We start from the raw sequence: 15,018 nt of genomic DNA on the forward strand, positions 1-15,018 counted from the left end.
GGGCTGCTAACATTCATATCTATTGCATAGATCGCCGCCTAGTGTTGGGTCCGGATGATTGCACATTGTTGTCCTGGAAGAGTCTTCGAATTATCACGAGATAGGTGACTCCTCCCATGGACTACAGTGCACATGGGCATCTTCTCCATCTTCAGATTGTTTTTCGCCATTGTGGCAAAGATGGAGTATAGGAAAGTAAGAGATGACCATGTAAATGTATGTAAAGAAGATAACCATGCAGCTGTGACAGGTACCGTGGAGGAGGGTGGGCGATATGAATGTCAGCAGCCCTACATGCTAAGAACAGATGCATACTGTTAAGTAGCATTTGCCGTTCGAGGTATGTGGGCTGCTGAATTCATATCTTAGCATAGACTGTATAGCAGTTTCTCCTCTAGCGGTGGTCGCCTGGATCAGCTGCAGTGGTTTGAAAAAGAGTTTCAAGGACAGCCTGGCCCACAGCAGCTTGTTGCTTAGCTTGCACGTCAACACAGTAGTGTTTAGTGTAAGTGTGTATGGTAGACCTTGTAGCTGCCCTACATATGTCTAAGGGAATATTTCCTAGGAAAGCCATGAATGGCCCTATTTTACGCGTTGAGTGAGCTTTTGAGGGAATTGTTAAAGTGCGCTTTGCCTTTTGATAGCATAATTGAATGCATTTAACTATCCATCTGGCTATTCCTGTCTTGGAAATTGGATTACCCTTATGTTGTGGTGAAAATGCGACGAATAGTTGCTTTGTCTTTCTAAATGATTTTATTCTGTCAATGTAATATAACAGAGCTCTTTTAATGTCACGTGTGTGCAGAGCCCTTTCAGCCACGGATTGCGGGTTTTGAAAGAAAACTGGCAATTCTGTGGACTGATTGATGTGGAAAGTGGATATCACTTTTGGCATAAATTTTGGATTTGTACAAAGCACTACCTTATTGCGGTGTATTTGCATGAAAGGTTCCTGAATGGTTAGTGCCTGCAGCTCACTTACTCGCCTGAGGGAGGTAAAAGCGATTCAAAATGCCACCTTCCATGTTAAGAATTGTAGTTCACATAAATGAAGTGGTTCGAAGGTTGGTCCCATGAGTCTGGTAAGTACTACGTTTAAGTTCCAGACTGGAGAAGGTGGGTGCTTTGGAGGGATAATTCTTTTAAATCCCTCCATAAAAGCTTTGATAGGTGGGATTCTAACTAAGGAGACGTGCTGTCTGTTATGAAGATGTGCTGCTATAGCAGCGAGGTGTAACCTTATAGAGGAGTATGCTAGGTTACATCTTTGAAAATGTAGCAAGTAACAGATTACATTTTGTATGGAGGCATCCAATGGATTGATTTGGTTATTACAATAAATAACAAATCTTTTCCATTTAGCTGCGTAACATGCTCTGGTAGAGGGACGCCTTGCTTCTTTGATAATGTTCATACAATCTGGAGGCAAGTTAAGGTATCCGAACTCAGACTTCAGGAGCCAGATCGCTAGGTTCATTTGATTGGGATCTGGGTGCCTGATTTCTCCATGGTTCTGCGTTAGCAGTTGTGGCGAGAGGCACAGTCTTTGGAGAGTTTTAGTAGCGTTGTGTACCATGGCGGTCTTGCCCATGTAGGAGCAACCAGGATCATTGTGAGTGACTGTTGCCTTAGCTTGCGTGCCACGAATGGAATCATTGGGGTTGGTGGAAAAGCGTACGCGAATCTGCCTGACCAGTTCATCCATATCGCATTGCCTTGTGACAACGGGTGTGGGAACCTGGCAGCGAAGGACGGGCATTTTGAGTTTTCGTTTGTGGCAAACAGATCTATGTCTGGATGTCCACACTTTTGGAAGAATGGTTGGAGAACTTGAGGATGAATCTCCCATTCGTGTATTTGCCGACTGTCGGCTTAGTAGGTCTGTTATCTGGTGGTATATCCCTGGGAGGTGTTCTGCCAGGAGATAAATGTTCTGAGGAATTGCCCACTTCTATATGCTCTGTGCAAGGTGAGATAGTTGCAGAGAGTGTGTGCCCCCCTGTTTTTGGATGTAGTACATGGCGGTCATGTTGTCCGTCCAGATTAAGACAGTCTTGTTGCGCAAGTATTTCTGAAAAGCTCTCATTGCTAGGAACACTGCTAGTAGCGCCGAGTGGTTTATGTGTAGAGTCTTTTGTTTGGCTGTCCAGAGACCTTGGACTGTATATTGAAGGAGATGGGCTCCCAACCTGTCAGTGATGCGTCCACTGTTAATACTACCTGTGGAACCGGTTCTTGGAACAGTCGCCCCTTGGAAAGGTTTTGTGGGTTCCACCAATGCAGAGAGCGGCAAGTGTGTGTGTCCACCAACACTAGGTCTTTTAGTTGTCCTTGAGCTTGGTTCCACTGGCGTGCTAGGCATTCTTGTAAGGGACGCATTTGAAGCAGAGTATGAGGGACGATGAATATGCAGGAGGCCATCATACCTGCATGAACACTCGAGCTGGCAGGGAGTGTTGTGGCTGAAATCTTTGAATGAGAGATTGTATGCTGGGTATCCTGGCAGGGTTTGGATATGCCTTTGCTACTGAGGTGTGCATTGTTGCTCCCAGATATTGCTGTATGTGGGAGGGTTACAGATGTGATTTTGGGTAATTTATTGAAAATCCTAGATTGTGCAGTAGCTGGATTGTCGGAGGTATGGCTGGCACACTGTACGTACGAGTTGGCTTTTATGAGCCAATCGTCACGGTAGGGGAACACATGGATGTGTTGCTTTCTGAGGTGTGCTGGCACTACTGCTAGGCATTTTGTAAACACCCTTGGTGCCGTGGTTACCCCGAAGGGGAGGACTTTGAATTGAGAGTGCTGACCTTCTATTGTGAACCTGAGGTATTTCCTGTGAGCTGGATGTTTGGGTATGTGAAAGTATGCATCCTTGAGGTCTAATGTTGCAAGGAAGTCGTTTTGCTGGAGTAGTGGGAGTACCTGTTGTAGAGTGTTCATATGAAAATGATCTGAGTGAATATATTGGTTCTGAGGTCTAATATTGGTCTGAGGGAGCCGTCTTTTTTGGGAACGAGGAAGTATAGAGAGTATACCCCGGTCCCTTGATGTTGTAATGGGAATGGCTCTATGGCACCTTTTTGTAGCATGAATTTCACCTCCTGTTGTAACTGCGTGGTGTGTTCTTTGGACATTGGACGGTGCTTGGGTGGTATGTTGGGTGGAGTAGAAGTGAGTTCCAGGCAGTAACCATACTGGATAATTTGTCTCACCCACCTGTCTGTAGTAATAGCATTCCAGACTGGTAGGAATTGTGTTAATCTTCCTCCGACTGGTGGTCTGGAGGGAGTGTGAGAAAGTCACTGTTTGGTGCCGGTGGAGGCTCGGGTGTTATTACCACATCCTCTGCCCTTGTTATTGTTTCCTCTATAACCTCCTCTATTGGAGCCTCTATTAAAGGTGCCTTGTGTAGTGCTTTTGAATGATGAAGATGTTTGTGATGTGTTGCCTCTGCCTGAGCCTCGAAAGGATGAGCGACGAAAAGAGCTTCTGGACTGTTGAAATTGAAGTGCACCCATAGACTTAGCAGTGTCAGTATCTTTTTTCATCTTTTCTAAGATGGTATCCACTGCAGGGCCAAATAAGAAATCTTGGTTAATGGGTTGATTGAATATGGTAGATTGCACTTCATTTTTAAAACCTGAAATGCGAAGCCAGGCATTCCGGCGTAGCAGTACACTAGTGTTGACAGACCTAGCGGCTGTATCAGCTACATCAAGGGCTCATTTTATGGATGCGTTTGTGATGAATTTCCCTTCTTGTATTAGGTTGTTTGCTTTTGCCTTACAGGGTTCTGGTAGGCGTTGTAATAATCCCTCCAGTTTGTTATAATGTGCTCTGTCATAGCGTGCTAGGAGAGCTTGTGTATTGGAAATCCTCCAGGTATTTGCTGCCTGAGAGGTCACTCTTTTCCCTGATGCTTCTAACATTTTTGACTCCTTGTCAGGAGGGGGAGCATCACCAGTCGTTAGTTGCTCTTTTCCTAGTGTTAGACACAACTAGGGAGTCTAGTGGTAGCTGAGACCCGATATAAGAGGAGTCTGTAGGGGCAGGTTTATATTTTTTTTCAATCCTTGGATTGAGGACACGCGCCTTGGCTGGGTCTTTACAGATGTCTTGTGCGTGCTTTAGTACCCCTTTTAGCATAGGGAGTACACGTACACTCTTCTCTGATGTTGGGATGGTGTTAAATAGGAAATCCTCCTCTATAGGCTCAGTGTGCATGTGTACACCATGATACTGAGCTGCTCTGTCCACTAGTTGGTTAAAAGCGACAGTGCCGTCAGTAGGGGACGGCTTTGTGGGGTATGTAGTGGGATCGGGTATGGGTTGTGTATAATCGGTGTCATCAGGATCATTATGGTCACTTCATGTGTCATCTGGGTTCCCCGGAACGTCAGGTGGTAAAAGTCATCCTGAGGATCTTCCCCCATGTGTTCTTCCTGATCATAATCTACAAGTGAAGGAGAATATGGAACATAAGGCATGTTGGGAGTGAAAGGAGGAGGTGTGTAAGGTCTTGAAGGGGATGTGCCAAAGTCCTTTTTCTAAGGAGGAACAAGAGAAGGGGCTTCAGTGTCCAGTCTTCTTTCGTTTTTATTGTAGACTATATGTCCTCTCTCAGGGTCTATATATAGTCTTTGTTGTGGATATGGGTGAAAGAGTTCCGCCTCCTCTGTCAGTGGCGCCGAAGATTTAGCCTTTTTCGGTTGGACTGATTTTTTCGGGTCTTTTAGGCTGGACGTCTTTATGATGTGAGACCTTCTTCGGCTCGACTGCCTTCTTCGGCTCGACTACCTTACTGGGGTCGACTACCTTACTGGGGTCGACTACCTTACTGGGGTCGACTACCTTACTGGGGTCGACTACCTTTTTGGGTGGACTGGCTTTGCTATGTCCCGGGGTACCGGAAGGCTTGGGTGTGTTCTTTGGAGCGGAGCCAGAAGGCAGGGCTTCTGAAATGGTGTTTCGGTCGCGGCTAAGGCTTTTAGGCGATGCTTTGACCGGAGCCTTGTGTGGATATGGTGGCGGGGTAGGGGCTTTGGTACTCACGGTTTGCCCCGGTGTGATCTGGTCATCGGAGTCAGACGGGTCCTCCACGGTGACTATTTCGAGATCTTCAGAGCCCTCTGCCTCTGGGAGTTCATGTTAGTCATCGAAAAAGTTTTCCGGTTCTGGTGCCTGCCGCTGCATTTCTAGTAGATTCATGTAAGGGGGTGGTGATGGACAGAATATCTGAGTTAAACAGAACACTCATACCCAGTCAAAAGATCAGGGCTTGATCCATCACCGTTTTTTAGCTCACTGCATCACCCCAGTTCAGAACCTGGCTATATGCAAATTAGTCTGACCCTGGCCCAGTGCATCATGGGAACAGGGCAGACCAAACTACCAAGCCAATTCTTTACTGGAAAGGAAACAAGCTTCCGGGGACCGGTTTCTGGCATTTCAGCCGTCGTCGGCCCGGCTTGCTTGAATCCTAGTGGTGCAGTGAGCAAGGGACTCATGTCTGAGCATACTCTACCACTCCTATAGTGGCCAAAACGATTCATGTAAGGGGGTGGTGATGGACAGAGTATCTGAGTTAAACAGAACACTCCTAAACAGTCAAAAGATCAGGGCTTGATCCATCACCGTAGTCCCTTGCTCACTGCACCAGGTGAAATCTGACCTCAAAACAGACCCCTGTATCCAGCCGCCCAGGAACTGGAGAAGAGAAACCGAGGTGCACCTACGTACCCAAGCCCTCCAGCTTACCTGCCCAGCTGTTGGTTCCTCCCGGAATTCTTCTGGACCGAGCTGCATCCAAAATCCAAAACCATCAACTCCCATTGTAAAGAGGGCACCCAATGCCAAAACAGCACCCTGCACACAGCCTTCCCTGTGCCGTTGTGGGTTCACTGTGTGCCAACTCGGATCCTCCTTTGCCCAGGGCCTGACACGAGGAGCTTTGCTCCCACAACAATGTGGCCTGCTTGTGAGCAGCCACCAACTGGGGGCCCCTGGATAACATTGGGCCTCAGCACTCTGCACCCGGTCGTCCTAGTGCAGCTGAGGGTGCTTTGAGAGTGCATCCTTGACCCAGGGAGAACCCTGGTTCTAACCCTAGAATACCAACTCCCACAAACTTGTACTTACCTGCAAACCGATAACTTCATTTCCTCCCATTGGATTGCATTGACTGTTTTCCAAGAACATTCTTTTAAGTGTGGAGTTGGTTTGTATGAAACACTGAAAAACTGCAAATGTACAAAATCTGATTTACTTACCTTTTCTCTAGGAAATGTCCCAGAGTGATATCTAGGCATGTCACACTAAGTAGAAACCTTAACTTAAAAAATAATCTAAAAAAGTAACGCACAACGTAATCTGTAAAGTAACTGAAAAGTAATTTTGAAATATTGCCTTATCTAGAATTCAACCAACAGCATCTGAATCTGCATTCAACTGTAAAACATTGCATACGATTTTGCAAAGTACTATTTCACTTACCTGCACCAGGCTTGGCTTGGTTCTAGAAATAAAATAACTTAATATTTTTTATACAAATTGGTCTGAGTTCAGTCTTTGAGTGTGTGACATAATTTGCTGTCTTAAGTGTGTACAACAAACGCTACCATTGGGCTAAAGCCTTACAGCTTGCCCACACTACCACAAATAGAGTGTAATTTTGGTATAGTATATACAGAGCCAGCTTCCTACAGTTGGGTTCTGTCAACGTAATACATTAGTTTTAGTTTTATATCCAAAGTATGGATAACCAGTCTATAACTGAAACAGGTTGTGGGAAAAAGACAAGAAGTTCAATGGATTGGTTAAGGCGCAAGTGACAAACCACCTTAGGGAGGAATTTAGGGTTGGTGCCAAGGACAACCCAATCCCTATGAACCTGGAAGAAATGCCAGAAGCTTACTGGTACATTGAAGTGAAGGGATAGTAACCAGAAATCCCAGTTTCCAATAGAAAAAGTGAAGGGGGCAGGAGTGGAGGGGGTCGAAGGGATGGTCCATGAGTCTAGTAAGTACAATGTTGGGATTCCGTTCCGGGGCAGGTAGAACCCAAGGAGGAATGACCCTCTTGAAACCCTTCATGAAAGCTTTAATTACTGGAAACCTAAAGAGCAATGTGTTGTGGATTCTGAAGTGAGGCAGCCACAGCAGCCAGGAGTAGTCATATTGAGGTGAAGGCTAGACCAGAAACCTGCAAGTGGAGTAAGTAGGAGACAAAGTCCTGCACTGTGGCTTGAAAAGAATCAATATTTTTTGAGTGACAGTAGTACACAAACCTCTTCCACTCTGCTGCATAGCAGGCCTGGGTAGTAGGTCTGCATGCTTCCTTGCAAATGCAGATACATTCTAGTGGAAGATGAAGGTACCAATACTATTACCTCAGAAGCCAGAGCACAAGGTTGAGAAACCTGGGGTCTGGGTGCCTGAATTCTCTATGGTTCTGCATGAGATGGTCTGGCTTTTTGGGGAGCATTTCATACGGAGTTAGAGAGAGTTTGAGTAGGGTCCTAAACCAGGGCTGGCGAGCCCGTGTGGGAACCACCAAGATGAGAGTGAGATTTCTGCCGAAGTCTCCGAACCAGAAAACGGAAGGAGAGGGAGAGGTGGAAAAGGTTAGGCAAATATCCCTGACCAGGTCATTCACAGGGCATTGCTGCTGGACTCGGTGTGTGGGAACCTGGAAGCTAGGGCTGGGCATTTGGCATTTTCGGCATTGCGAACACTGCAAATTATTTCTGTGAAGCCCCATCTCGGTTAGTAGCGGATGCGGACTTGCAGGTGGAGTTTTCACTTGTGGCCTTATTGCTCAAAGCAGCAGCTGCTGCTGCCTACAGCTGAGCAAATCCTGCCTTTGAGAAGGTTTTCCCTTCCGCAGACTCCTGTGGCAGTTTTTATTGTGAGCCTCTAACTAGGTAGTATTACATGTCTTGCACCTTCCCTACTTACAAATAGTGATTTTACTTAGTAGCCTCTGGGAATAGGCAATATACAAACTTGTGGCTGCTTGTGTGGTAACTGCATCAATTTGCCTACTTTTATCAAGGGGGAAATTTTTTCGAGCCTGGGTTCATTACAGATGGTTTCAGTATCTGAAGTTGCCTTGATGCTGGTGGCATCAACACTGCCTTGTGCAATGGTCGTGTATGTAGTAAGCTGCAGAGTCAGTAAGGTGCATTGTTAGTATCCCTTGCTATTTTGTACTAACATGCGAAGCCTATGAAACTGTCCTTTTGAAATCTGGCCTGGATCATCCTCCAGTGCTATTCAGAACCATCCGTGCTTCAGGACTTCCTTCCAATTCCTTCTCATAGGCTCCTTGGGGCAACTCCTTAGAATGATAAAGTGACTACATGGCGTAATACCTCAGCCCAGCGTAGATCCTTCTGTAATCGAATACCAAAAAGAGCCTGCTTTGTGTGCTAGTTCAAATAACTGCAATCCTGGGCAAGCACAGACTGCAGACCTGATAGGAGTGGAAAACAACGCACACTATATTGAGCGTTGAAAGTTGAAATAAAAGTGAATGATCACACCCCTTTTGAGGATAGTGACAGATGCCCCACCTCTGCCAGTTGTTGCATGTCCCATGCATGCGCCACTTCTGCTCTCCCAGAATGCCTGACTACTACCACATGTTGCTGCTTACCTTCCCAGCTCCTGAAGGTAATTACTGCTGCTCTGGCCTCTTTCAGAAGACTCACGCCCTGTACTTCTCCACCACCGCTGCGCCTGCTCTCGAAGTAGAGCTCGAGGAGGTCCGGCTTGATCTCCGGGTCCAGGCTGGTGACCAGCACCTGGTCTGTCCGCTGCACCCGCTCCACTGTCACAGGAAGGCCTGCCAGCAAGCGTTTGCTCACTTTCTGCTCCAGGCTGGAGAACTCTGGGTGGACAAGATTGAGACAAGTGAGCGCGGTGATATCAAAACACTGCCATGTCTACAGATGTACTATAAAGTGGCAAGCAAAAACAAGCATTGGAAATGCAATAGGTCTCGCATTTGTTTATGTTGGAGCGTTTGGCTTTGCTAATGGTATTGTGTTTTAGGTGTGTTTTACTTAGTGCATGTATGTGATGTGTCGTGGAATTATGAGGTTTGGATTGTAATTGTTAGCGGTCTAGCAGTATGAAGCATGGAGTTAGGAGGAGAAGAATGTGTGAAGATTTGGGAAGGCGAGTGAAGAGGAGAACAGCATGAGGGACAAGGAAGGAAAGTGAGGAGAGTAGCATGAGGCAGAAGAAAAGAGTGAGGAGAGCAGTATGAGGCACTTAGAAGACCGGAGTCCAAAGGGATGTCAGTACCTCAGCTCTCCCACCAGCACTGCTTTGACCACCACTCGCCTTGAGGGGCCCCTACCCCGAAGGCGAAAGTCCGCTCTGCCCACACCCATGCAAACCACCCCGACCTCCTTCGCATCTCTCACCTCACAAACACCCCTTGTACCGCCCGCCCCTGTAGCAGATCTGTCAAGTGCCAACGTAAGCCCCGCTCTTATTTACTGGAATTATAGTAATTCCTGTGACTGGCCCGGTGGAGAATGCGGGGGCAGAGTCTAGCGGGTGATTTGCCAATATTAACATAACTATTTAAAAGTGCCGTGGCCTTGTGTAACGGCATGAAGTGCTACATCTAGGTTATAAAATCAGATGATGACTAGCATGTTCCAAAACAAGGTAACTACTTGAAATTAAAATGTGCTACCTTCAATTTGCTAAAAGGATGGTGTAGATGCTCCACATCTACAAAGCTGTGGCTGGTAACCTCTTTCTACCGTGAGGTTATTTAACACCATCTACCACGCTTGGCTGCCACATCATAAAGCTTCCTGTGTTGTTGCTGCCGCTGTTCTTCCCTTGTAAACAAGTCGGAGGAATGTCTTGAATGGATAACCTTTGGAGGCATTGGTAATTTTTTATTATATTGCTGAATTAATGTAATTACTTTAATTTCGGGGGAAACTGAAGATCTGCCAGAGATCACAATGCGCACCTGTCCCGACGACACAGGGACTCTACCTTGGTTACCCAGTTTCAGGGCTGGCTGCTCTGCCTCTTCCGCCCTGGAAGGAGGTTCTCCGTGCCAAGCCAGACATCGGCAACTATACAACTCGTTGCGTATAAAATCCTTGTAATGCACTGTTAAACATTTTGAATCTGTGTCGTGTTCACACCCATAGGTCTAAGTCCCAATGCAATCCTTTCACATTCCCCATTGTAGAGTGAACTGCCTTTTATGGACACCACGTTGGAGGGGTCAGCAGACCCTCTTACTACCAAATCCACATCCATACAGCTTTTTATAACCAGCTACGCAAGGACTTCCTTCTGATTCTATTTTCTCCCCTGTCTGAGCATCGATGCACTCTGGGTACTTTATGTGCATAAACGTGCGAATACCGGCCCTGTGGGCTACATCCAAAGGGTGATCAGGCAGTGGCGGCGGCATCCTATCATCACCGCATGGCCGATTACTTAAAATATGGCGAAGTTAACCGAGAACAGGTAAGCGTTGCCCTGACGACCAAAGTAATGTAAAATTAAGGCCGCCTCGGTGAACCAGAAAGGAAAACGAAACTCTAAACTCAGCAGAAAATAGATGCCGCTACCTCAGTGACGGTGCCAGCATTAATAGTTATTCAAGGTTGGTGCAATTGCCTCGGCCTCCTACTTAATGCAGAGTTTTTCCTAACGCTGCCGTGACATCCCCCGGGGCACGAAAAACATTTTCTTTGTAGACATTTCTAATAAAATGATGCGGTAAGGAGCAGCGAAAGATCGGATATCTCCGGATCCTTCCGCTGCTTGTGTTGAATGCACCCCGTGAGGCCTTAGTGCTGCGTGAATCTGGAAAATGTAAACTGGGCATCATCTGCTACTCGAAGCAGGCCACCCCTATGCGGCCGGGATCAGAATGACCTGGAGGACCAACACAAATGGATCCAAGCGGATGCCACCGAAGGCCTGATTCGGCCGCTCGATACAAGTTGTGCACATGCAAACTGGCACAAGCATCTATCAAAACCCCCCAGAGAGGCCTTAGTGCTGCGTGTATCGGGAGACAACATATAGTCTTCGACAAGCAGCGGGCCATCCGTTTGAGGACAGGTGCAATTTGGAAATACACCCGGGTGTGGGATGGAGGTCACGGCTCACCTGAACAATCTGTAGCTATTTCGACCCGAAACGAACTGTGGCAACATGACTGCTTCTCGGCTGCTAGACCCGACACGAACCGCAACGAGCAGCAAAATCCGGTGACTGGCCTGGTGGAGAATGCGGGGGCAGAATCTAGCGAGTGCTGTGTGCACACGATCAAGTCTGAATGGGCTGGCCGAGAAGGAGACAGGGTAGTCACCAAGTAGATTCGTTTCCAATCGGAGGCCAGCGTTAAATAATGACGCCGGCCAATGGGAAAGATGGGCGGGGCTTCAAGTCCCCTTCCAAAGTCTCCTCGACGACAATAGATCTCGCAGAGCGAGCAGCGCATGCGCTGCAATGCTAGGCGAGGACTAATAATTAATACGGAGAGCAAGAGGAATATCTCGATGCATAAACAAACACTAAACTAGCAAAATAAAGGAGGCTGTCTTACCGTACCACTGTACATATCACTCCTAAGCCCAAGACGGAAATCTGAGTGACATTCTGGAGGCTACACCTACAGTAAAGTAGCAACATTTGACAAAGAGAAAACACTAACGTATCAGTTCCACTGATAACTGAAGTGTTTTTCTATGCAGCTCTCACAAGAAGGAGCTCCACTCACCAGGATTTGCTTGAGATAGCTATACAGCTTAGTGGGCACACTGGCATTAGAGCAGAACAATTGCATGTGCAGACAAATAGCACCCAGACAGATGCACATCACATGGGACCTAATGTAACAAAAGAAACAACGTAGAAAATGGGGCAAGCTCTAGAACTGGGTCTGACATGCAGAGGCAAAAAAAACATCTCCCTGGGACATCCCACTAAGGCACCCCCTGCCAGCTCTCATCACCTCTGGGACAGTGACCAGATCCAATGGCTCCCTTCAACAACAACAAAGGCAGGTCATCGACTGCGCAAAAAGGATTAACAGCAAACTTTACGTGGATCAAAAAGAACCACAGTAAAGTTGTCAACACCAAACTACTAGCTACCGATTTGGACATCATTACACTAAGCAGTCATGGAGAAGATCTTAAAGGCACTGGGACTCAGCTGGTGAAATTAAGAAGGCAATGCTGACCACATGGCATGCATACTGGCCCATGTATAAACTTCAGCTTAAAACAGCTTTACTAACAACATCTGGCTCCACTACAAGCAGCATGAACACACAAGAGCAGCTAAGTAGACATGCTTCAGAGAGCGAATTAATAAAGTAAATACAACCCACTGGAACAACCAAAAGAACATGTGCAACTTTCTGGATAAGTTTCAAAGCATCTAGTTTGACACTGATTCACTATACAAGCACGACACTGTTCTATGTCCGGGTGAGTTAATAAGGAAGGATTTGCATCAAGGGAGACCAAGACCTGCAAGTCTTTCAAACGAAGGTACAGACATTCTCCTCGAACGGCCCCTCCATAAACGTGCAGCTGGTGGTACTGCAGCAATAAGGGACAAGGACGTGCTGAGCAGGATGCGCATTTGCAGTACTGCATTCGTACTATATAGTAAAGACTAGTTAAAGCAACAGCAAGTGTACCCTCTGCGCTGGAAGAATACATCAGCAGTGCAGCATGGGTGGCATCTGTTAGAGGATGCTCACTGAAGCAGCCAGTATACGTGGAGTATGGACATCTCTATCATCACACACTGTTGACTAAGACACTTGAGTATCTTATGAAGTGACAAGGCTTTGACCAGGACACTGTCCAGCTATCTTCATAAAGCACAGTTTAATTATCGGTCCAGCAGATGTCTTCTATGATGCCCTGATGCTACATTCTTGATATTCTTAGGATGCAAGTCCTACAAGGGGCAAGGCTCTGTCCTCCTGTTTTCATAAAGCACGATACGCTTTGGATGAGGCCATAGCTGGAAGCTAGCACACAGCTACTTCAAGACTTTAATGGCACGCCAGTTATCTTGGGAATTCTTCTGCAGCCTAGCACTCATGCAGAACCAGTAAAGGTCCATATCTGGCCTGAGGCTCAGAGCAGGGCTTGTATATTGAGACTGCTATATAAAGTATAGTAAAGTAAAAAAATGTTATTATTTATTTTTTCATTAACCCCTTCCGTGCTCATGACGAGCTGAGCTCGTCATGAGTTGCGCCTCTCGCATGCTCAGGACGAGCTCAGCACGTCATGTAACGCGGCTTTTGTACAAAAGCCGCACAGCGCGAAAATCGCGGCCGCACGCATGCGGTTAAAGGGACAGCATCTTTGATCCATCCCTTCTGGGCAGTGATCTACCATAATACTTTCCTCTGCCAAAAAGCTGCTCTGGTTGAGGGGCAGGGCACTGCTTGCTCACACTCACAACAACAGTGCCTCTGATAGTGTTGAATATGAGAACGCAACTGCTCCTCAAAAATAAGAACCAACAAAAATATGGGAGGCTGATAAGATTAAATGCAGTCTCCATCAGCTTCGGTTGTTTTCATCTCATTACAGAGCCTCAAGAACACTCAATGTGAGGTAGCCAGAGAATTCACAATAACCAAGCAGCCAGAAGTCATCTCTGACCCATAAGGCCGTTAGAGCAGCTAGGGAAGGGAGCGATATGTGTCCAGAGTGGAGCTGCACATATGATGAGAATATGAAAGGTCCATACAAGCTTGAGTCTTGGTTCCTGCTGTCCTACAGACTGCACATCAAACCTCAGGACCTCCTCAATGGCAGTCAATAGCTCTGGACTTGCAAACAAATACAATGGTCTACTGTTAAAAAAAATTAACAACACCTTCCACCACAGTTAATTGCTGTGCAATGTTCCTTTGTCCCAACCAAGAAGAGCGCTCAGTTCTGAAACCTTGATTAGTTATAGATCTCCAAGATGCCGGGAGTCAGGAGGGGTGGCAGGTCCTTTTTGTATCTGGCAGCCAAACTTTGGAATAAATTACCCATTGAGTTAAGTAAAAAAACATCTGAATAGAATTTTATAAAAAAAACTTTTTTAAACAATGTTGCGGATGTTCCTATTCCGATCGGTTACTAGTGGTTTTAGGATTTACTACTTAACGAGGCGCCAGGACATCTCTGTTGAAGCAGCTGCATACTATACAAATTGCATTTAATTCATTCATGCATAGGTTAAATGGAGCATTAGGTATCAGACCGTATAAAAAAAGATTTTAAAAAATACGCCCATGCTGCACCAAGCGTAGAAGGACTTCTATAAACCCACCAGTGAATGCTCTCTGAGTCGCAGCCCACACTTTAGTACTTACTTCGATTAGTAGGTGATGGAACCAAATCAGCACCAGAGGCAGATTATATACCGCCTCACCAGCAGTGTATTCTACCTTACCTACTGCTGATTCCACACGCAAACAGAAACTCTATGCAAAACTCCCCACTGTTTCCATCAGAGGCTGATGGAGTGGATCAGCACCTCCCCCGCCTCTGCACCAGGAGCAGAGTGTTTACCACCTTGCCTGGAAAGATGATGTCACTCTACCTACGGTTGACCCCACTGTAATGAATATGCCATTTACATGGTTGAATGACCTGATTATGACGGTTGCCCATCACCATCTCAGTATATTTTTACCTAATATAGCGATGTGTAGTCCTGCCTAGTAAGAATAAGCCACAAAGTAGGGCTTGATTATGTCCCTTTATGTTTCCGACTTTATCTTGATTAACGGCAGTGCTTCCTATTGGCTTTGGCATACTCTTATGCCTCCTTGCATACTAATTTTGCTCGTTTGCGGGAATAGTGGGCTATGCTTGAACGACTCCATTTTCTAAGCTGTCGCCATCGTCTGAGGCTTACTAGGTGAGAAGCCATGTTTTGTTTTTCACTTGTTTGCTGCACTCCGTATACTGGTAGGAACTCGTTCTTG

General features: G+C 46.4%; 1 protein-coding gene across 13 annotated transcripts in view; it reads right to left on the reverse strand.

Moving 5' to 3' along the window:
- The window catches only part of PARP10 (poly(ADP-ribose) polymerase family member 10), an 803,115-nt gene that overhangs the window by 460,953 nt on the left and 327,144 nt on the right, over positions 1 to 15,018 (reverse strand). For all 13 annotated transcript variants that reach the window (XM_078686419.1, XM_078686420.1, XM_078686421.1 and 10 more), the window contains exon 4: positions 8,665 to 8,898. In XM_078686419.1, the coding sequence (XP_078542545.1) occupies positions 8,665 to 8,898 (234 nt within the window). The remainder of the gene's footprint in view (positions 1 to 8,664; positions 8,899 to 15,018) is intronic.

Source organism: Lissotriton helveticus, chromosome 4_1, assembly GCF_964261635.1.
Source record: "Lissotriton helveticus chromosome 4_1, aLisHel1.1, whole genome shotgun sequence".
Taxonomy (NCBI): Eukaryota; Metazoa; Chordata; class Amphibia; order Caudata; family Salamandridae; genus Lissotriton; species Lissotriton helveticus.